General features: G+C 31.5%; 1 protein-coding gene across 1 annotated transcript in view; it reads right to left on the bottom strand.

Annotated features, from left to right (window-relative positions):
- The window catches only part of LOC117179027, a 30,759-nt gene extending 8,848 nt beyond the window's left edge, over positions 1–21,911 (bottom strand). Inside the window, exons 1-4 of the mRNA XM_033370649.1 lie at positions 21,711–21,911; positions 3,165–3,251; positions 700–828; positions 121–225 (exon numbers count right to left, since the gene is read on the bottom strand). Coding sequence (XP_033226540.1) covers positions 121–225; positions 700–828; positions 3,165–3,246 — 316 coding nt within the window. The 5' untranslated portion in view covers positions 3,247–3,251; positions 21,711–21,911. The remainder of the gene's footprint in view (positions 1–120; positions 226–699; positions 829–3,164; positions 3,252–21,710) is intronic.
- Between the last annotated feature and the right edge of the window lie 4,566 nt (positions 21,912–26,477).

Genomic DNA, 26,477 nt, shown 5'->3' with positions numbered 1-26,477 from the left:
ACGTTTTATGATATTTTAAAGTTTTTGAACCACAAAAATATTCTGAAATATTGTTTTCAAGCTCTTTAACAGAATTCTGTTATATACTCAGTTTAGATTATATTTTAGTTTTCAAATTACCACTTATTGGATGAATCGGGTGAAATCCAACGTAATTCTCGTATATTCCAATAAAACGGCCATCACGTCTTAGAATGTCACCTGTTATAGGGAAGAACACCTTACCTGAATCAGCAAGAAAAACATAAGTCATTTAGAATTTTAAAGCTTCATAATATCTTCAACTTAGAACTACTAAATTGTACTGTAAATTGTCAGTCTGCTAATAATTTTCCAACAAATTAAATTATATTTTTTTTACCATCCCAACAATTCTTTTTTACTGTAAAACAATTATTTGCACTCAAAATTAAACCTGTTGGCAATAACAGGTGCCTCTGTAGGAGCTTTACTTCGCGTGTATAAAATATATTTGGGTCAAGATCCGAATACAGATTCTCAGGAAGATTTTTTTCCACTTGAGAAGCTAACATTCAAAATTGGAATCTAAACCTGGCAAGGGGTTTAGGGGTTAACTCATTTTGACCACCTGTGAATTTTCCTCTATAAAACACTGCACAATTAGAAAGAAGAAAACAAGAAAGCGTTTTAGTCAAAATTCTCTGATTTAAAAAAATTTTATGTTAATTTTTATGTTACCTTTCGGACTAACATAGTCAGACCTTCCACTTGGACCAATTATCTGAACTCTTCCCAAAAGGACTGGAAATGTTAAGTCGAGTACGCGAATCACAACATCATCCAGAGTTGGAAGGAATGGATCCTCGTCTGTAAAGAAAATTTAGTTACTAGATATTCAAAAAATTCAAAAATGTATTAAATTAGAAATATTTAATTGTAGTAAATTATGATTCTAAGAATAATTGTACAATTAGATGAAAATTTCGTTTTTAATGTCAGCGAATTTGTATCAGATGAAAAAACTTATATAATATATTGAAAACTAGAGCAACGGCGGTTAATGATATATTTTTCTGTAGACACTAAAACTACGCCAGTCCTTATCCAAGACTTTTCAACCCTCCCCTTCGTCATAAATAATCACTCAAAGTTTGAACCCCGTGTAGAAATTCAAATGGGGAACTAGTCTAGTTCCCGACCATTCAACCCCACTTAAAGTCGGGGGCTAGTCGGGTCATCTGACTAGCCTCCGACCAGTAGCGTCACGGTAGATTAGTCGGGGGCTAGTCAGGTGACCCGACTTATCCCAATCGGGGCCTGATCGAATACTAGTAGGGGCCATATAATAATACATCCGCGTGGAATATTAACCAAACTCCCCAAAATTTGTGGAACATCCCCTAAAAGTTTGTCAAAATACTTATTATTTACGGAAATCTCCATAAACTTTTTTTAAATATTTAAAAATGCTCAAATTTTCCCAAGAATTAATGGGGAACATATCCAACGCTTAAAAATACATAAATCTATGTAACTAAAATTAGAACAGTTTAAACTGAAAAAGGAACGGTGAGAAGCAGGGTATAAAGATTGTGAAGTGTCTATTTAGATTAATAACTTCGAAAACAAAATTACTATAATATTAATTTTTTACGAAGTTTTTAATCTTATGCCACATAGTATTTAACCGCTCACCTTGAATTTAAGCTAACAAATTTTTTACAAATCTTTCCGGATTTCTAAGTTATGACTAAAAATGTCCAAGCGTATTTGGGGCCGACAGCGGTTTTATAGAGTCGAATTAAAGATAAGAATTGAAGGACTTTGTGATACAATTTTAAATTTATATTTATTGAAGTCGAGGAACAAAATTTGAGAAATTTCTGGATTAAAAAAAAACAACTTCAAACATGGTCACCAATAATCAAACTATTTAATGTCAGTATAAAAATATGCGATTAAGCGATTTTAACGCAAATTATTTTTTTGTTCAGACTAAAATTACAATTAAACTGTTTTTTTTCAAACGTAAATTATTGGTAATATAAATTTTCAACAATATTAAAAAATAGTGTATTAAAAATGTTATCAAAAAATCTGCATATGGTTTATATTCATGACAATTATTTTTAAAGATCGCAATATTTTTGATTAATTTTAAAAATAATTGAAGAAAAGTGTTCCACCATAAGAAAAATGTCAACGAAATAATGAGTTAAAATGTGCAATTTAACTATTTTTTTAACCTTAATTTTCACATGAATTTTCAATAATAATAATTTAATAATTCATAATGTTGTTATAAAAAAAATTGGAAAAAATTTTTTTTTAATGATCGTAATCTTTTTTGTTCAATTTTAAAATAATTTACAAAAAGGGTTGCACCATAAGAAATATTTTAAATTTCAGGGAGATGTATAGAGTAAAAATGTTATCGAAAATATGCATTAAATATTTCTTAACGCATATTATTGGTAACATGAATTTTCAATAATATTGACAAAAGAATTCATTAAAGTTGTCATCAAACATTTAAAAAACAGTTTAAATTCGTTATTTTATCTCTAAAGGTTCTATAAATCCTATTCTTAATAATATAAAGCGTTATAAATATTTAAAATATTTGCAACAATAGATATTTTCTATAGCATAATTAATTTTTATAAATGTCTTATGATGAAAGAAAGTAAATTATTTTTTAACTTTAAAAAGAAATTTAAATTTTTATATATTAGTTTAAGTAAGCGTGAGTTTTAATTTTCAATAATCATTATAAATGTTACTAAAACGACAATTTAATTTAAATTTACTATTTTCATGGCTTACAATATTTATTCACGTCAATGTTGAAAATTTAATGTTTTGTCTTTGCAACATTATTATTGGTACTCTCTGAAAAGTGTATTAATTAATATACATATAATCTCAAATTAATCAGTTAAAGTAATTGTCCTTGTGATCGGTGCTCTCGGACATACGAAACTGTCGCTTTTTTGTAATCTCAAAGACATAACCGCGTCCCGAAAATATGCAAAGGTACTTGCAAGAAGGCTACAGAAAGGTGTTATCCTTGGGTCGCTCCGTGTCCTCAAAACACAAGAAGGACGTATCTCAAGTCTCCCTAGAAGATCTGTATACTAAAAAATAATCGTAAATAAGGGGGCTTGAAATGTCAAAAATATTAGCTTTAAATTAATAATTACCGCCTTCTTTTTGTTTCTCTTCATATGTCACACCCATAATTTTTACTGTCTTATATGGATGAGATGCCGGTTGTTTATTCATTAATTCTGCAAGAAGAAATAACATTTTAGGACTAATATACTTTTCGCTTAGGGCGCACGACAGTCGAATCTCGCGCTTCGCGCTCGATAATAAGTTACCTCGCGCTTCGCGCTCGAATATTTATTCTTTGCATTTGGAATGCTTGAAAAAAACTTCATCAAAATGATGTCTTTTATATGGCAATATTTATATGCGTCTTGATATTCTGAATTTTCTACTTAATTAAGTATAGTCAAAGATTAAGTTTCTCAAAGCTCTGTAGGCTTTGAGGTATACATTCTCATCGTGACACTCGCGCTGCGCGCTCGTTTTCCGACAGAAATTTTTTAACAGGTTTTGTTGGATTTTTTTCTCGTAACTTTCGTCGTTTTTCCATACATTTTATTTTATTGTAGTTTTTTCAACGTTATTTTCAAAAATAAAACAAAAAGTACGAGTCCTATCAAGAAGTTATTCTTAACGAAATTGTAGATCTTTTTTGGGATAACCATTTTTGTTTATTCATCTTTTTTCGTGTCCTACATAGTTTGTCCACAAAATGGAATTTTTTATTTTTCATTATTTTTTGTGCAATCGAAATTTGAATTTTCGATTTTTGAAGAAAATCCAAAAATTGGTTATGATAATGCTGTAGGGCTTTCAAAAATAAATGTTTTTCTTTTCTTGACTTTTTTTCATATCGTGCGTTTTTCGGCTTCAAATTTTGATTTTCTGTTGATTAAACAAATTTTGAAAACGCTATAACTCTGAGAATTTTGTTTTTATCGAAAAACTCATAAGGATAAATTGTTTTCTCTTTTTAATACTATAAATTTCCGTACATAGAATTTTCAAATTCAGAAAAAAGTTGTCTCAAAAATTTTCAAAATGCGCTCACTTTTTGAATTTTTATCAAAAATGGCTGGTTCATGAACTCGTCCTTTCTTTTAGGACCTAAAAAAAGTGTGCCAAAAATGAATTTGATTCGTTCATTTTTTCGAAAGTTATCGTGTTTACGAACGGACGGCTGGACGGACAGACAGACAGGCGCCATCGTGAAAACCTGATTTTCGGATTCAGGGGGTCTCGAAACGTGGAGATCCATTGAAAAAGTGTGATGTTAAATTTCATACAATTCTAATACTTTCTCAATCATAAATGATAAGAATATTAAAAAATCGTGTAGTAGGTTTGGACGATTTATATAACTTAATTAAGTGCGCAAAAGTATTCTATGGTTAAAATTGTCTTTTTTTCAAATTTCAATTTTTTTGCAAATATGACAAATTAATATAGTGAGTATATCCGCAAGTATGTCAAGAGAGCGTTGAAAACTACTGCGCAGCTGTAAGGGCCTTATAACACTACTGCGCATCGAATTAGGTTTTATAAATCTTTCAGACTCTCCTCAACCTTGTTGCGCAATATTCCTCAAAAGCAGACATTTTATTGGTTGAACCAATCTTGCCCTAATTTCTCAATGGAATATTCCCAAGTCAGCATTCCCAGTTTTGCGAAATCTTTACCGACTTTTTGTGCTATTTAGACAAACAGAAACTGTAAAAAAATTTAAATACGCTAAAAAAATGTTTTCTTATTTTATCTATATTTTTTGTTGTGTTTACTATTTATTCAAATTCTTCCAAAAATTCTAATTTTTTTGACGTATAAAGTTTTTTCCCAAAAATACTAATTCCTGGTGTAATCCGCTAACATGACCCACAATTTTGTTAAATTTTTGTGTATCTTCCTTTTAAGTCCAATAATGTTTTATACCAATTTTAATTTCCGGCGAAAAACACTAGCACATTTAAAATTTTTTAAGCTTCTTAATTTGATAATTTTAAGCAAAATTCATTGGCTTCAAATTGCAGGTGAAAAACACACATAACCTAAACAAAATAAAATTGTAAATACAGCGAATGTCTTTTATAGCGCCGATTTTTGGGTTGACGGTGGGTGGGAACTAACTCATTGTAGCCCACTCCGCTTTTCTTTGTTCACCTTGAAAACCAAGGTGGCCTTGAAACTGATCTCGGCGTTAACCTTTAAGGTTATTTTAAGGTTAACTTTTATTTTTCAAATGAAAACCCCTATTTTTAATACGGCAAATCTAGACGGCTGATTAGCGAAAATATGCGTTTTCGAGAGAAGTATTTCTGACAAAAGTTTCCAAGTTTTGGACGAGTGTCTGAATAGTAGCCTTGAAGCTGACCTTGAAGTTGACCTCTAGTTTATTTCAAGGTCATCTTTTATTTTTTAAATAGAACCCCTATTTTTGACACCGCCAATCGAAAAAACGGAAAATTTTACGTTCAGATATGCATCAAGGTTTTGTGATCCGATGACCTTGGGGGTCATTCCAGGGTCGTATACACTCAAACAAGGCGTCGACGGCTGCTCACCGAAAATATGCGTTTTCGAGAGAAATATTTCAGACAAAAGTTTCAAGAGTCTTGGACGAGGATCTGAATGGTGACATTGAAGACCTTATTTGAGTTCACACGACCCTGGAATGACCCCGAAGGCCATCGGATCACATGTCCTTGATACATATCTGAACGTAAAATTCTGCGTTCTTTCGATTGTCAGTGTCAAAAATATGAGTTTTTATTTGAAAAATAAAATTTGACCTTGAAATAACCTTGAAGGTCAATGCCAAGGTCCTTTTCAAGGTCACCCTTCTGATCCACGTCCAATACCCTGAAACATTTGTCTTGCGCAAATTACATGGTTTGGTGTAATATATGTTAGCATCTCAGGTGAAAGTCGACGTAGCAATCCACTCAAAAATCCACTTTGTAACGCATTTTAATTGGTTTCATAAAAAAAATATCATAAAAAATGATTTTATAACCATTAATAAGATACTATATCTGTGAATATATAATTACGCCGAAGATGTATAAAAGACACGTGTACAACGATAACATATGTTTCAACTGTTTTAAAGAAAAAACAAATAATATTTGAATACATGCGATATTTGGTTGTAAGATATTCGAATATTCAATTAATTTGGTATTTTAATATTGTATTCTACTTACGAACGGATTTGAGAAATATAAAAGCGAAGAGTAGTAGATTCAATATCAAATTCTCCATTTTGATACAAAAAACTGATTTGTAGAAAGTTTCCGGAATGCGTATGAACTTTTGAACGTGTGAAACTTGTTTTTGTATGCTATAGATATTTTCTCATTATTGACGCTTAGGCCGTGTTTTTCATTGTCAAGATCCAGAGCTAACCCTAAACTGCATAGTCACGCGTCTATCTTTTTACCTTGGATGACAGAAAGAAGTTCCGAAGTAAGTAAGATTCATTTACTTTTCTTGAAATTTTTAATTTCATACTCATGTAGCATGATAATTTCTTTGTTGTAGATAGAGTAGGCTGAAAACGCACCAATTTTCAAACCCAAAAAGGGTCCTGTGGCATCACAATTTGGCCCAACTTTTTTTATTAAAAGAATTTGAACAATTTTCCCTCGCTAAGTTTTGGGTACAGTTTTTTCTAGGTATTAAATTATAATAAAAGGTTTTAGTAAAATAATGCAACTTTAGTGCACGTTAGAATTCTTAGGATATAAGGGAAAATCCTCGGTAATTCCGAGTGCTACCTCTGGTGGCACCATATTGCGTACGCGCATGCGTAAGTCATGGGCGCAAATCATGAGCAAAATAGCACACGTAGTGGGAGAATCACAATTAGTGTGCGCGTCGTACGTGTGATGACGTTTTAAGGGGAGTGTACACTTATTGGACGGCAAGTTATCGGACTTGTACTGTACTTGAGTTTCTTGAGCTGAGCTTCTTCCTTTTGCTTCGTCATTTTCCTTGCTACTCTCGGTTTCACTGTCTCTTTCGTAATTTTCGGACGTAAAATTTTCCGCTCTTTCAGAATCCGGTATCAAAAAAATGCATCAATCAAGTTAAGGTGTTTGACCTTCATTTGACCTTGATCTAGACTTGATGGGGTCATATGAATACCGGGATCGTGATCAGTGACCCCAAAAACATAAAGGTCAACTAGGCTGAAAGATGCTCCACCTCAATTTCATCTTGTGGCCCTGTATTATTAATGATTATTTTCTTAATGAACGTGACATTATATGCAGTCCCAGAACTATTTTATCTCTCTCCCGTTATTTCTCTTTCTTGTTTCTCTCTCTTTCTCTCTGTTTTGTGGCGCTTTAGTGAGCACCGGATATCATCCCGCAGCTCATCTCACCAATCCCTATCACGCACCGTCAATCCTCGGAAACATTAAATGGAGGGTGACTAAATCCAAGTTTGACTGTATTTTCGTAAAAAATTTACTTTTTTATTAAATTCATATTTTCGTTCTGAAAAATCATCTCGACTATTGTTTTCATAAAAAATTAACCATTTGTTTGAAAATTTGTCTCTTTAATTTAACAATTCTTCTATTTTAGTAGAAATTGCATCTTCGTTGGCTAAAAATACCAGTTTTTGGTTGAAAATTAAAATATTTACTTTTCGTTAAAAACTCATATTTTGATATCAAAAAGTGAAAATGAAATCTTTTTTAGATGAAAATAGTTCTTTTTGATTTGAAAATTCATCCGTTTTGACAGAAAATTCATATTTCATGGTTAAAAATGTACTGCTTTATCAAAAATTAATCTTTCTTGCTTGAGGATTCAACTATATTGTTTTGAAATTTTGATCAGATCAATTTTTTGTCAAAAATATACTTTTCTTAATAGAAAATTCATCTATTTGGTTGAAAGTCAAATTATTTTGTTGGTAGCCGGTATTTCCCAATTTTGTTTCGAAAATTAAATCAATTTTCGACAAAAAATAATTTTTTACCAACGTATTTAACATAAATTTTTAACTAAATAGCAGAGTTTTTTACGAGATGAATTAAACAGCAGAAATACGATATAAAATATTTTAATTAAAAAGAATGAACTTCTAACCAAAAATATTTTGATTGGGAAGGGGGGGGGGGTATTCATTCAGTTCATATTTAAGCAAAAACTACGAAAAAGGGAAAAAGCGGAAGTTTCTTCAAAACAGAGGAAAAAGTTAAATTCTTTGAAACAGGGAAAAATTCATGAAAAATTGTTTAGAAACAATAACAAATAACCATGAAAACCTATACAAACAGTACAACTTAGCATAAAAACTTTTCATTTTTTTAAAGAAAATATCCTTGTTTATTTATTTCATTTATTTATTTGATTAAAAATTATTATTATTTAATTGCCAAATAAATAAATTCTAATTTGTTGAAAATATTTAAATTTATTTCAGGCTATACATATTAATATAAAAAAGAGTATAAAAATCAAAAACATTAGAAATAGGTAAGTTAAAAGAAAGAATCAGATTGCCCAACAGATTCAAGTTTGTTCCAAACAATGAGATTGCAATAAATTTATTGAAACTTAAGAATAGGCTAGGTAAACAGGTAAATCACACATTCACCTTCCTTCTCGTTTATTTCCTGATATTAAAAGTGTAAACAATTAAAATTCGAGAAAAGACCAATTTTTAATAACAATAGTATATAGTAATAAATTTAAAATGAGTCGAATAAATTAATAAATTATTATATCTGACAGATATTAATGAAATAAATCATATCTACTTTTTTTCTCGATACACCAACATGTATTTGATTTATTATGTTTAACATCCAGCGAATTATTTTTTTAAACTAACGAGCATTAGATTCCTAACAGGCCTTCTTTAAGTCTTTTTACTTGTCTCAAGTTTTTGGTAAATTATTGGACTTTTCGATTTCTGCATATTAATTTCAATAAATAAATTAAAAACTATACGTTTAAAAAAAATGGTTAAAAAAATTGGTGAAAAATTTTAAACGCTGAAATTCCTTTAGCAACTTGTCCCTTTATTTCTGGTCTTTTGGCTTTAAATTTAAATCTTTGACTCATACATTTTCGATGCATAAAATAAAAAACTCGATTCTTATCAAAAAATGGTATAAAGTTCGGCTTCAGGGGATATCAAAACGTAGATCATTATCATTTAATTTTAAAATGAACTGTAAATAAAAATTACCATAAGTTTGTAACCCCCATAAAGAAATTTGTTAAAATTGTTTAAATAAATATTTTCTGACCTCAATGCGACATTGTAGGGCCTTTTTCAAATGTAGAAATTTTTGTATTTTCAACCTACTCTAGCTTACAATGAACAAATTGTCTATTTGCATGACTCTAACAATAAAAATTTCCAGGAAAGTTTGAGGAAACATAACATAATAATACCAAGTTAATAATCCGCCCACACGGATTTTTAAGTAAGTGGCCACGCCGACTTTTTTTTTTACCAAAGATGCTAGTCCAAGTAAAAATGCTTCGACTTGAGTAAGACTTGAATTGCCCACAATCAAGACATGCTGAAGTCGAAAAGTTCGACTTTAGCATGTCTCAGTTTTGAGGTAGAGCCAGACTTCAATTTTTATCTTGGAGACAAGTTTTTATATCTTGGAGACAAGTTTATGTGCCTTGGAGACAAGTTTCAATGTCTTGTAGACAAGTTTCTATACCTTGGAGGCAAATTCTTATGTCTTGAAGACATCAATTTATCTCTTGAGTCGAATTTTTAAATCTTGTAATTACTTGTTTAATGATGATACTGAAAATATTGTTTGTTTCACTTATTTGCAAGGGCTTATGAGATCCTTCTAGAAAGTTACAACTTTTTTTTTTAAGAAAATTTTTAAGGGTTATACTCGTTCAGGCGCACAGATTCTGAATTTTTTAATTAAAAAAAAAGATAGTTTAATAGTTACAAATTTTTCATTCATCAATTTTAATCTTATTTATGAGCCAAAAATGGTTCGACCATCTCAGCCAAGACAAGGCTCGCATTGAGACAAATCATAGAAAAACTCATGAAAATTGAGAAAAATTTGTGCTATTCGGAACATTTGCGCGAATAAATTAAAACTTTAAAGTTAGTATAAATATTAAAACGTATTTCATGTTAGGATTTTCGCTGAAAATTGATTAGACTTAAAAGTTTCAACATTTTTCTAAACTTTTCATTTTTTCTTCTTTTACCGTTTTTTTACCAAAAATTAACAATTTGTGTTTCAAGTAATCAAATTTACAAGCTTGTGCAATTTTGGAAGGTATAAAACAATAAAAAATGAAATTAAAAAAAAAAATAATAAAATCCAAGAAAACATAGTTCCGGCTTAACGTATTTTGCAATTCGTGACGTCAACTCGGAATTAATTTCTATTTGCGTAATTTTTTGTTAACTAATTCGAAAATCTTTGACAGTTATTAGTTTATGGAATTAATGACGCAGTTGATAATCCTTAAGTTATCTTCATTGTTGAAGACAGTGTTGACCCAGTGGGCACAAAATTTGGCGACGTCTTTACAATATCGTAAAGACGGCTTAACGGCATGGACGACATAGGATGTCGTAAAGTTGTCGTAACTATGTCGTAACGATGTCGCCAAATTTTGTGCCTACTGGGGAATTATTTGAACAATTGAAAAACATGTACTTGCGCCTTTTCATAGAAAAGTTGAAGAAAATTTGAGTTTTTATTTTAATCTGTTACACTATGTCGCTTATTATTCAATATTTGTTTATCCCAACGAAAACGATCTAAAAAAACCATCGATTACGAAACTGTAAATAATTAGTTTCCAAAAACTAGTATTATTTTAAAAAGTTAGACTATCAGTTTTGAGATCAGAAAATATTGATTAATGAGCGATACAATGTGAAAGATGAAAAAACCTCGAATTTTCTGTAGCTTTTGTATAAAATTACGCAAGTGCATGATTATAGGTTGATGAAATAATTACAAATTGTCTTCAATCAGAAATATGGCTTACACTTTATCAGCTACGTCACTAACCAAGTGGGCACGAAATTTGGCGACGTCTTTACGACATTGTTACGACATATTGACGACAACTTTACGACATCCTATGTCCATGTCGTTAAGGTGTTTTTACGATATCGTAAATAAGTCGTATGATCTGACAATGTCTTTACGATATCGTAAAGACACCGAAACGACATGGACATAGAATGTCGTAAAGTCGTCGTAAAGTCGTCGTTTTTACCAAATGTATAGACAACTACGTTATGAGTTTCAGAAATCAGTAACTTTTCAAAACTTGCATGGAAAAAAATGGTTTCAGCAAATAAAAAAATACCAATTTGAAAAAAATAGAGATTTTTTTTACGAAAGCAAACAAATTGGCGAGAATCGATTATCAAAAATCGAAAGTCAAATTTTTCCAGGAATAAATTTAGACCACGCTAATCGCCACGAATCTGTTTAATAATTATTAACTTTCCAATTACATATAATCCCTCCTTATTTCGGACCAATGAAAAATTTTTGGACTTTAATGTATAAAATGTCTTAAAGTAAAACCAAAAATACAACGACCAAATTTAAACAATCATCGCACAATGCTCCTATTATAATATAAAAAATGATCCTCTTAAAAAAATGAATCTCTGGACAAAAATAAGAAAGAGGAAAGAAAAATGAGATAGCAACTCACCAAATGCCCTTTTTGATTTCTAATTATCTACCAGGAAACTATTACTTTTTTTATTTGTTTTATTTTAATTGTTATATATTTCTCAAATTAACTTTTGTGAGAAACTATTTAAAAAAGGATATTACTAATATTATTTAAATTTGTTTTGTGAAATAAAACATGAGACAAGCCTAAAGCTCTGTCAACTACATTTTTGATTACTACAATTTTGTTTTGATAAGGATAGGCAGAAACGAAATTTTAAATCCAACCTAAATATGTACTTTTCCTGTACCAATTGGTAATAACATTACCACCTTAAAAAAATGTAGTCCTTTTAATACTTTTATTCTTCCATTTTTTCGTGAAATTTTGAAAACTGTTGAATTCTGGTTGAAAAAATTTAAGATTCATTCTATTCCTCATATACTAATTAAAATGGATTAAATGAAACCTTTTTGCAAAGATCTTTAGTCGAGTTTGAAAGAGATGTAATTGCCTACAACATCACTTTCAAGATCTGTAATATAACTTACTTGGACAAATTGACAGACTTCTCAATACTATAATGGAAGAACACAAAGTGATGTTTCTTTGAGACGCTGTTATAAGTGCCTGCTTATGTTGGTAAATTAAAAATTAACATACAATTTCTTATTATCAGCCTTCTTTTTCCCTCCTAATCATAACGTTCTTTGAATGGCCGGATCTGAAGATGACCAAAATAAGTACAATCCCCCCACCCCTTCAACGCCAGATTCGAATTTTCATTCTGAAGTTCTCAATTGGAGAAAAACCTTCTTCTGAATCCGCCCTTTATAATAACGAAGTATTAGGATAATTAAAATAAATTTTTTCTTAAAACTTAACAATGACTATATATTTCTCTAACTGGTTCAGGTCAGCGAGTAACTAAATATCTTTATGGAAATGTACTAAAACGTAAAATCCGTCCTATTGGCTATGATGTACCAAAATATCGATTTCGCCCACTTCAAGAAATGATCGGAGAGCTGTGGTAATCCAACCGTTAATTTGAAAACTAAAATTCATTAATATATGGTGAACATATTATAAGATTGTAGCTAAATCGTCCAGTTTTTTCTCAATCAGAATATGATTGATAAAATCTCTTTCAATTAAAATGGACGCAAATTTTAAAACCTCCCCTCACTGCACCACTCGATTCGCCAACTTCTTTCTCACGTTCTTTCCCTTCTCCTCATTTTACAAACCTGACTTCCCATCACTTCCAACCATTTCCCCTACTTACGCTCCCCTCATTTTCCGTCACTTCCCCGACGCACTTTCCCCTAAATCTCCTTCCCCCATTTACCCTCTTGGAGAAAAATACAACGTACGGGCAGACCGACATCCTCCCTTCAAATTCGCTTCACCAACGTCTTCCTAATTTCCACACTTCCCAAACCCACACATCCCCTACTCTTGCGCACCACCTACATGACACTTGTTTATATTATACACGACACTACCCTTATTTCCAATAATTTATCGTACTTTCTCTCATTCATTTCTAATCCACAAATTTACCATGAGTTGAAGGATACAGCTTATTTGTTGCCTTCATTGTAGACTTATATGCAGAGAACGGACGAACCCAGTCTAAAGTTGCTCACCGAGCCTAGGCTTATTTCCCTCATTGCGGAAAACCGGCGTACACCGCTGCATGCCGGGAAGTGGTGGGAGAGCGTCGTATGTTCCGGGCGTGCGCGCGCTCTCCCACCACTTCCCGGCATGCGACTATTCTATGCAACGAGGTAGCCGAGCAGTAGTGCTAATGGACCACGACTTTTCCCATTGCGCACGCGTCGCGCATGGGAAGGGTAAGAAAAAAAACAGGTATCCTCTTCGTCTCTCCTTCACGAGACGCCTGCGCAGTTATGAAATTTGCAACTGTTAGCACCACTGGAGCCGAGTCTAGGCTCGGTGTGACTACTTAGCATAAATTTTTAATTTAATATTCACATGTGGTTTAGAATAATATCCAAATTTTGTAATTCTGGTCCTCGTGTGCCCGCAGGTCGACAAAACAAAGATCGAGCGTCCACGTCATTGGTCAACATAATATGAGGTTGATCTTACCTCAAATCTTGCGCATAACCATTGACGAACAATAATTGAAAATATGAAACAATGTTAAATTAATTTATAATAAATGAATTTATCATAGACACGGATTCTCTTTTATATTCACATCGTTAGCATTCGTTCCACTTTCTCTAAATCTACAATAGATTGTATTTTATAAAAGGCATTTTTACCCGAATAAAAAAATGAATTTTCAATAAAGACTAGCAGAATATAAGGTATTTCAAGCAAATAGTGGTAGTTGCAAAAAGTGAGAATAAATTTTCATTCGAAAATAGAATATTTAAAGTCTAAGTTAAAAGGAAAAGAATTTTTAAGTAAACAAAAACAATAAATTTTCAACAAACATGATCAAATATTCAAAAAAAAGTCATGAATTTTCAATCAGAAAGATCAGTTTTTAACAAAGAAGGTTAATTTTCTACCATAATAAACAAGTTTATTTTTAACTAAATAGTTCTAGTTGCAACCAGAAAATACCAATTTGCATCCATAAATGGAATAGTTAAATGTTCATTTAAAATCATTTTCAACAAAAAAAACTAATTACCAATCGAATAGAATCTTCAAGAACAAAAATTTAATTTTTTTAAAGTAGTTCTACTACTTTTTCTCTTTTGTTTTTTTACGTAAGTTTAAGCTGAATTAATAGAACATGTAGAAATATATAGAATTAATAGAAATTGAAAAATTTGTTGATAATGAATTAAATTACTTCTATGAGTAAGGTTTTTCGTAGGTCCTACGGTCTTCATTACTTGAAAGAGTAGAACGAAATTACTGAAAAGTTCGTTTATTAAAATTCTGACGTTTCGGCTAACACTGCGTGCCTTTTTTAGAAAATCTTAATTTGTAATATGTAAATAACGACCTTTTCTTACAAATTAATTGCGAACAAATTTGTTTATTTAAAAAAGTAAAAGAAATAAAAATTACCTGCGCTAATTATCTAGTAAAAAACAAGAATATTTAATTTTGAAGTCAAAGATCTGTCAATAGTTTAATTTCAATTTCTAAAAGTAATAATGATGTGTGACACTAAATTAAATTAAAATGTAAAAAAACCTATAATAGGAAAGGCTCACAAAAATTAAAAAGGCTTTTTTAAGAAACTACATTTAATTGACGAAAAAATCCTTACAATGTTTTGGATCAATGTCAAACATAGCAAAGTAGACAAGAGACATACATTAAGGTGATCAATTCATTAATACAAAATAAAGACGTCATTTTAAGGAACCGGGAATAAGGAAAGCGTGCCAAAGTAACTGGAATGTTAACTTGGTTTTGTTTATTTTATAATACTTTGATATATTTTTTTGACATTCATGATTTCTGTCTGTAAGTTTATCGAAATATTGTGATATTTGTTTATAAAAATGATTCTAATATGTGTCTTTTATATGTATTTTTTTCTCTAGCAAGAATGTTAATATTTCTAAAAATAAAAGAATAGTTAAAGTTCCAACAATGTTGTGAAAGACCTGTATTGAAATTTCCAACTCTACAATCTCTTTTATGTTCTGAAACTCAAGTTTTTAATCTTCTACCTGTTTCACCAATATTAACTTTTTCAGAACAATTACATTTAATGAGATATACAATTCCAGACAAATTTTCAGGACTAACAATATCTTTTTGATTAAGTAAAAACTTTTCAAGAGATTTTTGATTACTAAAATAAACATTTATGTTAAATTTTTTTAACGATCGTCGGAACCTTTCAGAAAGTCCTTGAACATACGATAACGTTAATTTTTAATCCGATTTTTTTACATGTCAACCCAGTTATTTTTCTTACTGGAACCATTGTAGATTTCATGAATTCATTCTCGAATAATACTATTTATCAAAGGAAGCGGATAATTATTTTCAACTAAAGTGATTTTAATTTGATCCAAATTTTCTTTCCTGAAACTATTATCACTCAATTTTATGCATCTATCGATCAAACCTTTTATTAGGCCGACCTTTCGACAATATAAATTATGGGAATTAAAATCAAGATATCTACCAGACCATGAAGCTCGTGTGATGGGACCGGTACCTCTAGAGAAAAAGGTTTTCTCTATGTAATTAAGGCTGTTGCTCTCGGTGGTTCGGAACCCACCTTCAACTGTAGGTCCCCCTTCCACCACCAAGTAAGTGTGTGGAAGGTGTGTTAAGGAATAGAGAAAAGAGGTGTAAGAAAAATGAAAACCCTTGGGGGACACATTAGAAGCTTCCATTCCAAAAAAATTACCTTACCTTCAGCTATTTTTATAATTTGTAAATCAAGGTAATTTATTCAATTATCATTTTCTAGTTCAAATGCAAACTGCAGGGAATTTCCAATACTGTTAAAAGTATTTACGAAATCTACAATTTGTTTAGTAGGAACAATAGTTAAAATATCCTTCACATACCTTTTATATAAAATGGGTTTAAAATTCAATTTTTCCAAAGCTCTTGTTTCAACATCTTCTAAAACCAAATTTGAAACTATAAGAGACAATGGTAAGCCCATAAGACAACTATTTAATTGTTTATAATATTTTCCATTTAAAGAAAAAACAATGTTATTGAAAACAGTTCTAGTAGGGACTAAAAATTCATTTTTCGTTATTTTAGTTAGATTTTTATTTTGTAATAGTTTTTCTTCGATGCAGTTTAATTCTATATCTAATAAAATGTTACTTAAAATTGAAACAATTTCCAATAAAACTAAGGAATGTGTTGAAGGAACCTTAATTTTATTAGAGTGTCCTTTAAATCCCAGCTATTTTTAACAAATGATTCTGTGTTACGTGGAACTGGTTGTGAAACATTAGAAATATATCTAGCTAAGTTATAAGTAGAAGAACCAATTGTGGAAACAATCTCCATTTCGAATCTGGTCCGATAAAAAATGGTTTAAAAATATATTATGGGACTTTTTGAAAGATATAATTGCTTTTAATTAAATAAAATCAAAATATCAAGTGCTCAAAAATAGTTAAGGGAAAAGTAATGGGTCGTTTCAAAATTTACTATATACCTTAGAGATTTTTTTAAATTTTTCACGTCGATTGATTCACATTTTAAAAGTTTTGTATTTTCAGCCTACTGTAACGTACAATGACCGGATTTTCAATTTACATGACCATGAGAATAACAATTTCAAGGAAAGTTAGATGAAAACTTCTTTCGGAACTAATTTTATGTAAACATTTTTATCAGTAATGAGGGAATCTCTATATGTCATAGAAAAGCAAGTGATACACATTCAAAACATCCTATCAGCTACAGCTTCAGAAATTCTGGAAAATTCAGTTCTTTGTCTGTAGCACAATGAAGAAATTTATTTTTACTCTACTGCTTTTTGGTTTTATATTTCTTGATTCTATTCGTAAGTACAATGCAACATAATAATAGCAAATCAATTATACGTTCAGATATCATACATCGAGGATCTAGACTACATTCAAAAATTATTTGATTCTTTTTAGAAACAGTCAAAACATATGTTACCATTGAATACGTGCCTTGTACAACTTTTGTGTAATTTTTACCTGGGGCGCTAACATATGATTCACTAGATTATAATGTGCGAGTGCCTAATTAATTATTATAATACGCGACTAAAAATTAATATTTTTTACATTCTCATCCTAATGAGAAGATATTGGTTTTATGTAAAATCTCACTTTTTCGGCTTATATCAAATCTCCACGTTTTGAGACTCACTGAGACAGAAAAAAGATTTTTACGCAGGTGTTTGTCTGTCTGTAGTCTGTATTTTGTAGGTACGATAACTTTCGAAAAATCGATCAGATTGGATTCTGCTTTTGCACACTTTTTTGAGGCCTAAGAAGAAAGAACAAGTTCGTAAACCTGCTATTTTGGATCCAAATTCAAAAACTGAGCAGATTTTCAACATTTTTGAAACTACATGTTTTCAAGATTTTAAAATTCTATCTACGGGTGTACATAGTACTCAGAAACTCAAATAATTTATCCTAATGACTAAAATGAACATTTTTAGCCAAACAACGCATGATATGAAAAAAGTCGAGAGAAGAAAAACGTTGATTTTTAAAAGACCTATAAGATAATCATAACAACTCTTTTAATTTGGACGAAAATTTTAAAATTCATAATTTGATCGTACCAAACATTTTTGAAACCACATTTTTTTAAGATTTTTAAATTCTATGTACGGTTATTCATAGTACTCAGAAGCTCAAACAATGTAGCACTATGACTTTTTTCTATGAAAAGAAAATGATCAGAGTTAGAGTATTTTTAAACTCCAAAAAAACAAATTTGCTGCTAAGATCTTTTAACAAAAGAGAATTCGCAATCACGAAATTACAGCGCGCGATGAGAATCTTCCCACGTAGAAAGCAGATTTTTTTTATATTGCTTACACAGAAGGAAGTGTAACAAATTTTAATAAATTCCTGAACAATATATCACGAGTTATAATTGAAATCAAAATTATTTTTATATTTCTTTTCAAATAGCTAAAACTCAAGGAAGGATTAATTTGTGATATAATTACATTATAAATTACATTCTACGATTGCCTTTTTTTACTTGAAGTTTTTCATGTTACAAATTTTAAATTTGGAAAACACGCCTACGCGATTAAATGAAGACTTTCAAATTATTGAAGATATTATACATGTTCTCTATTAACATTTTCGTTGAAAATAATTACACAGATAATCGTTGATCTCTTAGCCCGCTAGCCTTTAAAAAAATTGACTGACTGGCAATCCCATTTTTATACAGGAATTTCTTAACACTAACTCTTAAAAACTAGCATTCATCCACAACTTATTTCTAAGACTGCTCGCTCTTATAACCTTACCTTTCTCGCTTCGCCTCGCCTATCGCGCATTTGCCTACTTTATCGCTTAGCCACACATTGCCAACCTCTTCCTCCGCGACTAATACTTAATAACTTATCTACTATTTACAATATTTACCATTTTGTTACACTTACTTACTCTAATCTTTACAATATTTCCTTCTCCATTTCTCTTCCTCCTTCCTCCTCTTTTTCTTAACATTGCCCAATACCCCCTTCACATATTCTGCTAGCCTTTCATCACCCCTTTTACGCTACAATACTTCCACACTTAACCCATCCATTTCAACCTTCTCTCCTTCTGCCTTCTCTCTCTACATGCCGGTCATCCTAACCATTTCATATACCATCCTGTCTTCCTTGTGCATCCTTCTCCCGTCATCCATCTGCAAACCATTTGTTCTAAAATACCTTTCCCTTTCAACCGCCACCTTCCCAGCCCCTCTCCTGTTCTCCTTCTCTCACCAACACTATCTAAACAAGCTTACTCCTTCCCTCTTCTAAAAATTTCTACTCATATTTTCGCGCTCGAATTCTCGTTATAATCCCTAGATTTGTTCTGCCCGTCTCCCTACTGACAATGTAAATAGCCGTATTCCTTGACAACCTCATTTTCCATTTTACATACCTCTCCTGCATCCTATTTACCTCCTCACTTTCCTTTTAACCTCAACACCTCCACTCTATTATATAAGACACTCATCACTGGCGACTTCAAGAATTCTCATTTTTATTTTTGTCCGTAATATTTGTTTTTAAATTTTTGCAGATTACAATAGGAGCATTCTCCAGCTACTAGCTTACTTTCCATATCCGCTATTAAAATCTCAAAAAGCTTTGGGCTAAGCGATAACCCTTTCTTCAATCCCCTATCCATCCAAAAGACTTCTTCTCCATCGCCTCCCACAACCTCCCCCGTAATAACCAATGGTAACGCGCCTTTAAGATCTACAAAAAACGCGTGCACTCTTGACCCCTTCTTCACTAATTCTCTTTCACCTCTTGCTGCAGAACGTAGATGTTGTTGATAGTGCTTTTACCCTCCTTAAGGCCCGCCTGCGGTTCGGCAATATTCCTTTCACCTCGACATCCTTCCGCAGTCTTCTTAACTGCCATATCTATTTCTCTATCTCTCTGTTTCTATGCAAAGATTACAATTTTGATTTGAAAATCATCCATCTTTATAGTGGATAATAATAAGAATTCCAAGGAAATTAAATTTTTTGAACAGGTTTAGGAAATAATAAAAAAATAAAACACAAATTCAAAAATTAATCAAATATCAAAAAAAACATCTTTGGCTCAAAATATTTTGAAATTTGTGGCGTCAAATCGGAATTGATTTTTGTTAGTATCATTTTTTTCCATTAACTCGAAAATCTTTTCAAGGTATCATTTTATGGAATTGATGACATAGCTGATAATCGTCCAGTGATGTTTATTGTTGAAGACAGTGTTCAATTATTTTCACGACCAAAAAACTTGCACTTGCGACTTTTCAAAAAAGGGAACGAAATTCTAGTTTCTTTTTTAATCTGTTAAAATATTTCGCTTATTATTCGGTGTTTTCTTATCTTGACGAAATCGATCTGAAACCCCTATCCATAACGTAGCTATATACAATTTGTTGTACAGAAACGATTACTGGTTAAAAAATTGCTGTAGAATTGTTCAGATCAGAAAATACTGATCAATGAGAGCTACAATGTGAAACATTTTTAAAAAATAGAATTTTTCTTACCTTTTATATAAAATGACGCAAGTGCATGATTATTAGTTGATTGAATAATTAAAAATTGTCTTTAACAAATAATATCCCTTAAAATGCATCAGCTTTCTTATAGAAAACAAAAACTGTTTCAATAAATGAACATCATTGAAATAATTATAAACTGTCTTCCAGAAAAAATATCACTCTTAGCTTACATTAATTGCATTATTGATTTTAGAGAACAGCAACTTTTCCAAATATACAGGTCAAATTTTTACGGCTTTGAGTTTAGACCACGGCAATGATTACGAGTCGCGTTAATATTAACTGACTTTCCAATTTCACTTACTGCCACCTTATTAGAAAAAAAACTTTATTTTGTACTTACAGAATCAATGTGCCCATCGTGCTGGCCACGGAAATCACAAAGCGTATATTTAGGTGGGGAAGTGGACATTTTTGGCCGCAAGTTTAGGATTCTTGGATATGAAGAAGGTAATTTTCAATCTATAACATCTATTCGCTCCATCGACGCGAAGTTTAATAAACTTAAGGCCATGTGACGCGAGGGTCACGTGACCAAACCTGGTCTTTAATTTTTCTTTCCCAACTTACGTCTAAACGAAATGAGATATCGTTCTGAAAGTTTGGGAAATGAAAAAGGAGGTAATAAAGTCCATGTCTCTGCTTTGTTCCGGTGGAAATTTTAAGAAAAATTTTGTTTGAAGAAAATACCAGTGGAAGTTTTCTTTCCCAACTTACGTCCACACGAAATGAGATATGGTGTTAAAAATTTGGCACGATAAATAGAAGGCATGCAAGAATGTGTCTCTGGTCCTAAATAATTAGAATTGTGAAAAAAGTTTTTCTTTAATTACTATTTTGGAGAAATAGCGACCGTGCTGTCGTCAAAGAAAGTTGCACGTCAAACTTCTGCTGTAAAACACAAATGTGTCCGTCGATAATCATTATTTGCATAAATAATCTTTTTTCTTCCTCCAAATCTTTGCAAGGCCAGAAACGATCCTTTAATATCTATTAACATTTCCCGAAAACATTTTCGCGTTATTTAAACTTTTATTATTCAATATGGGTGAAAAAACATTGATCTTAGGGCTGACTTGATCAGCTGTTATATTCATCACATGGCCTTAAAGAACGATTTTTTAAAAATCGTAATCATTAATTTACTTCTGAGATATGTTACGGAATTAATACCAAGGAACGGGTTTTTGGAGGTGGGAAGCTGAGATAAGCGAAACAACAAAAATTACACCATCGTAAATTTAAAAGCAATTTTGTCGCCACTTACGTCAATCGTTGAGGCGTCCAGTTCGTGAAAAGACACTGACAGTCGGGTTGTAGACCATAGCGGGCGTCAAACGAGCTGGGCGTTGAGTCGGGCCGAACCCGGGCTGGGTTGGTTGAGCGGGGGGTCTTCTTCGGGTGAGCAAATGTGAATCAGAGAAGGAATAAAGGTTTCAATCCCAGACTGAAGATTTTAAACGAACTCTAACTAAACCCCGAACTAAAAGCCGGACAGAAGGCACTCACGCTTGTGCAACAGAAAAAAAGCGAGAACAGATGACAGTCGGACGAGCCAACACAGACACTCAGTGTCCCCAATCTTGGAAACTCTTTAAACTGCGCTTGCGTCGCGCCGACCAGGCGCCGACAACCCAATTGGTCACTGTTTGCGCGCTGAGTTTGAATTATATAAATATTCAGATTTAATATTTATGAGTAATAATGATTGGAAAACGCAAAAAATATTAGTTGTAACAGTATGAATACGATTTAATTATTTGTATACAATATTAATTATTTTATAATGTTTATACATTAATTAATTAGTCACAGTACTCATAATAGAAAATTTGTTTAAATTTCTAGAATCTAGACAACAGACTGAAAATGTTATTCATATATTTAGCGAATATTGTGTCACTGTCTTGTAATCCAGGCCTTCCTTAAGTTATTAAAGATTGTATGATATAACATTTATCCGTGCAGTAATTAATTGTTCTTAATTCATTTTTGGTCATTTTAGTGATTTTATTTTAAGTGTCACTGTCGGAAATAAACAAAATTTTAATTTTAAGACTCGACTGATTTATTTCTCTTAATTCAGAATTCATAACCTCTTTTTCATTATAATTGAATTATTTATTATAAATATTAAATCTGAATATTTATATAATTCAAACTCAGCGAGCAAATAGTGACCAATCGGGTTGTCGGTGCCTGGTCGGCGGGACGCAATCGCAGCTTAAAAAGTTCCCAAGATTGTGGACACTGGACTGACTGTCGGCTGTGTCGACTTTTAGGGTCACCTTTCATAGTCACAATTCTGTTACAGATAACGAATAAAAAAGTGGTACTATTTTAATACCATTTTTTTAGAGAATTGGCAATTCTGGATAACGCTGCAACTATTCCATAATTTGTTAGAAATTAAACGCTTTTAGTTTAAAATTCAACTATCACCTTAAAATAAATATTTTCTTTAACTTAACTATTTTGTTGAAAATGCAATATATTTCAACCTAAAATCGTAAACGTTTTCTACTGAATTCATTTTGGTACCTACACATCTATTTTATTTAACATAATTTATTTTCCTGTTTCTTTAAATAATCACCCAATTTTCTCCGTTTTAAGAGCAGTTTGGTTGGTAACGTGTATTAAAATATTACGTTTGCATGTATTTTGTTTTCCATTAACTTGATGAATTTTTCAATTCTTTAAATAATTGGTATACATTTTTTTGCAGAGCCAAATCCAGTCATTCCTCAGGCAGGCGATGCCCTCATTCGCCCACCTTCTAAAGAAGTTCTCGGGCGATACACAGAAGAAGATGGAACTGGAAATATTATATGTTTATTAAAATATAAGCTTGCTCATTCGAGTGCTAGAATCGGTAACTTAAAAATTAACATCGGATTCTTTTATTGTTAGCCTTCTTTTTTTTCTTTTAATCATGAATTTCTTTTATATGAGCGGACCCAGAGGTGGTTAAAGTAAGTACAATCCCAACCCCACTCCCAGGTTTTGATTCAAATTTTTATTATATACTTCTAAAGTGGAGAAAAACCTTACTCTGAAGCCGCCCTTTAGCGTTTCTTAATATACTCTTTATACTTACAAAGTAAAGCTCCTCATTTAGAACATGTGAATATTAACTGATTCAAGTCTGCGTATGAATAATTTTTTGAATCAATAAAGAGTTATTAGGATGATTAAAAAAATTTTCTTCTGTAAAATTGATAATAATTATATATTTTTTTACTGGTTCAGGTCAGCCAATAACCAAATATCTTTCTGGAGATATACTAACGCATGCTGGGTTTCCTACTGGATACTATATACCAAACCACGAATTCCGCCCTCTTGAACCACTTGTCGCTTTGTGGTAACTAAGCCGGTAATTTTAAAACCATAAATAAATAATCTAAGGTGAATATATTATAGGATTGTGGCTAAATCGTCTAGGTTTTTTCTCAATCAGGGGTGTAATTGATCAAATTTCTTTCATTTTAAATTGACCCGATATTTTACACCACCCCTTCAATACTTTCCCAGCCCAAGGCCCCACCTTTTCCTTTCTAGCATATACGTCGCTCTCCCTTCACTTCACCATTCGCTTTGCCAACTTCTTTCTACTTCTCTTTTCCCTCTCCTCACTTCTTAAAACCTGACTTCCCCTCCCCTACTTCCCTGCACTGCTCACACTTCACTTCCACTTTCTCCCCACCCTCACTGCCAACCATTTATCTATCAGTACGTGCCCTTCCTTAATTTATCATTCGCCTCACCAACCTCTTCCTCCTCTTCTTCCTCCTCTTATTCCCCCTCTCCACACTTCCCAAACTCACACTCAACTTACTCTTGCTCGGTACCCACACCTCACTTTAACTTCCACTATTTACATGTTTTGCACAACTAGTTGAGACTAATTCTCTTATCTGTTTGTCCACAGGTCGACAAAACACAGATCGACTGTCCACTTCATTGGTCAACATAATATGAGAGTAATCTTGCCTTAATTCTTGCACACACATATTGATGAACAATAATTAAAAATGTAAAATAATGCTAAATTAATTTATAATAAAGGATAAAATTTAACATGGACATGAATTTTATTTTATATTCCCATCATAATCATTCGTTCCACTTTCTCTAAATCTGCAATAGATTTTGAGTTATAAAAGGCATTTAAAATTTTTTTTAATGAATCTTTAACGGCATAAATCTAGTTTCAACAAGAAAATACAAATTTTCTTTAAAAATAGAATAGTTTCTTTTTTATTCATGATCATTCTCAACAAAGAACATTAATCAACAAAAAGGAATTTTCAACAACAAAAAAATGAATTTTTACAAAGTAGTTCAACTACTTTCCTCTCGTTTTTTTACCTTAATATTCATGACAAATTAATTCATAACACATAATTGAGCAATTTCACTATTCTGGATTAAAAATGAATATTTTCGTTTAAAAATTGAACTGTTCTGTAGGAATGAAGTCTTTTAGCTTGAAAATTGAACCTATTTTTAAATGAAAATAAAATTATTTGCAGACAATAAAATGAACCACTTCTTTGAAAGTGAAACTAATTTCTTGAAAATTCATTTGATTATTAAAATATTATATATAGAAAATTCTTTTTTCTCACTCAGTGTTAAAAAATATTTTGAAAATTGTTTTTCTGATGCAAACAAAAGAATACACGAAACATTTAATGGAAATGAGAAGAAAAGTTTGCTGGTACACGTTAAAATAAATGAAAAGTGAAAAGTATATTTTGTCATTGGAACCATCGTATCGTTTCAAATATAATAGCACCTCGTTGTGTATTGAACATGGTAGAAAGATACGTTCGATCAACTTTAGGCATCGGAGTTCTACGGCAGTTATTTATAACCATCAACCGTAAAGTATTAACTTGGTAATTGTAAAAAATGTGTTTTTCGTAGAAAAATAATATATAAATGAAAGTAAGTGATTTTCTGTTTGATAACTTGTTTGCCTGTTTAAGACCTGCCCGTCAGGATTTTGACATAACCTCAAAAGACCCAATAAACCATAGTAACCGCAAAAATGATCAACCCTTTCCTCGTAATAATAAAACTCCATAACCTCAAAATTCTTTGACCTCATTCAGAAATAAAATCTTATTTGGGAAAACAGAACAGTTGTGATATTCTTATTCGGTCCATAATTTTACATGAGAAAATGTAAAATTCATTATGTGAAAGTATAAAATAAAATAAAATTTATCAGGGCTACAAGCCGGACACGTTACCACTTACCTAAAACACATAAGATACTATGGGTATTTTTTTGATGTTTCAATATTCCATAAAAAAATAAAGTTAAACATAGCTGTCAATTTCCTCGCATTAAAAAAAATGCTCCAAAATTGAAGGATGAAGGCATCGATGAACAACGAATACGAGAGACGCTTTCATATTCACATATTATTTGATTAATTTTTCTAAATTTTTAATTAACTGTAAATAGAAAATTTTTCAGTTTCCGTCAGGGTGAAACATCGCTAGAGGATGTAATTTTATATACTTTTGTAAAATCACACAGACCAGTGTGTAATATTTACAATGACACAATATTTAATTTTCCGAAACTTTGTAATTTTACACAAATCTTTTTTTACAGTGTAAGTATGTTCTTTCCACTTAAAGTGTTTTGCTGGTAAATTTATTGCAAAAAGAGTAATGTGCTTTTGGATGCTGCTGTCTTCAAATGTTTTAATCATAGACAGTAGACATAAGTAGCCCAAAGAAGTGTAACCGAAAATGAGCAAATTTTGTCGTATGGGCATGGTTACAGTACTTCCCGTTTCCGCGTATGGCGCTAATGTGGCACGGAGATAAAATGGCAGCTGCCCATGTTTACATCGTCGATATTGATACAGTTTGCATTACATATTAAGGATTATTATATTTGATTTAAATAGATCAGTTATTATTTATATAAAAAAGATTGAAAGAATTTACTTAATCTCGAAACATTTATTCATTGTGATCCTGCAATGGACGAGGTTCAGGCAGAAAC

This window comes from Belonocnema kinseyi, chromosome 8 (genome assembly GCF_010883055.1).
Source record: "Belonocnema kinseyi isolate 2016_QV_RU_SX_M_011 chromosome 8, B_treatae_v1, whole genome shotgun sequence".
Classification (NCBI taxonomy): domain Eukaryota; kingdom Metazoa; phylum Arthropoda; class Insecta; order Hymenoptera; family Cynipidae; genus Belonocnema; species Belonocnema kinseyi.
The sequence above is the reverse complement of the archived record's forward strand: the minus strand, read 5'-3'. Positions and strand labels throughout refer to the sequence as shown.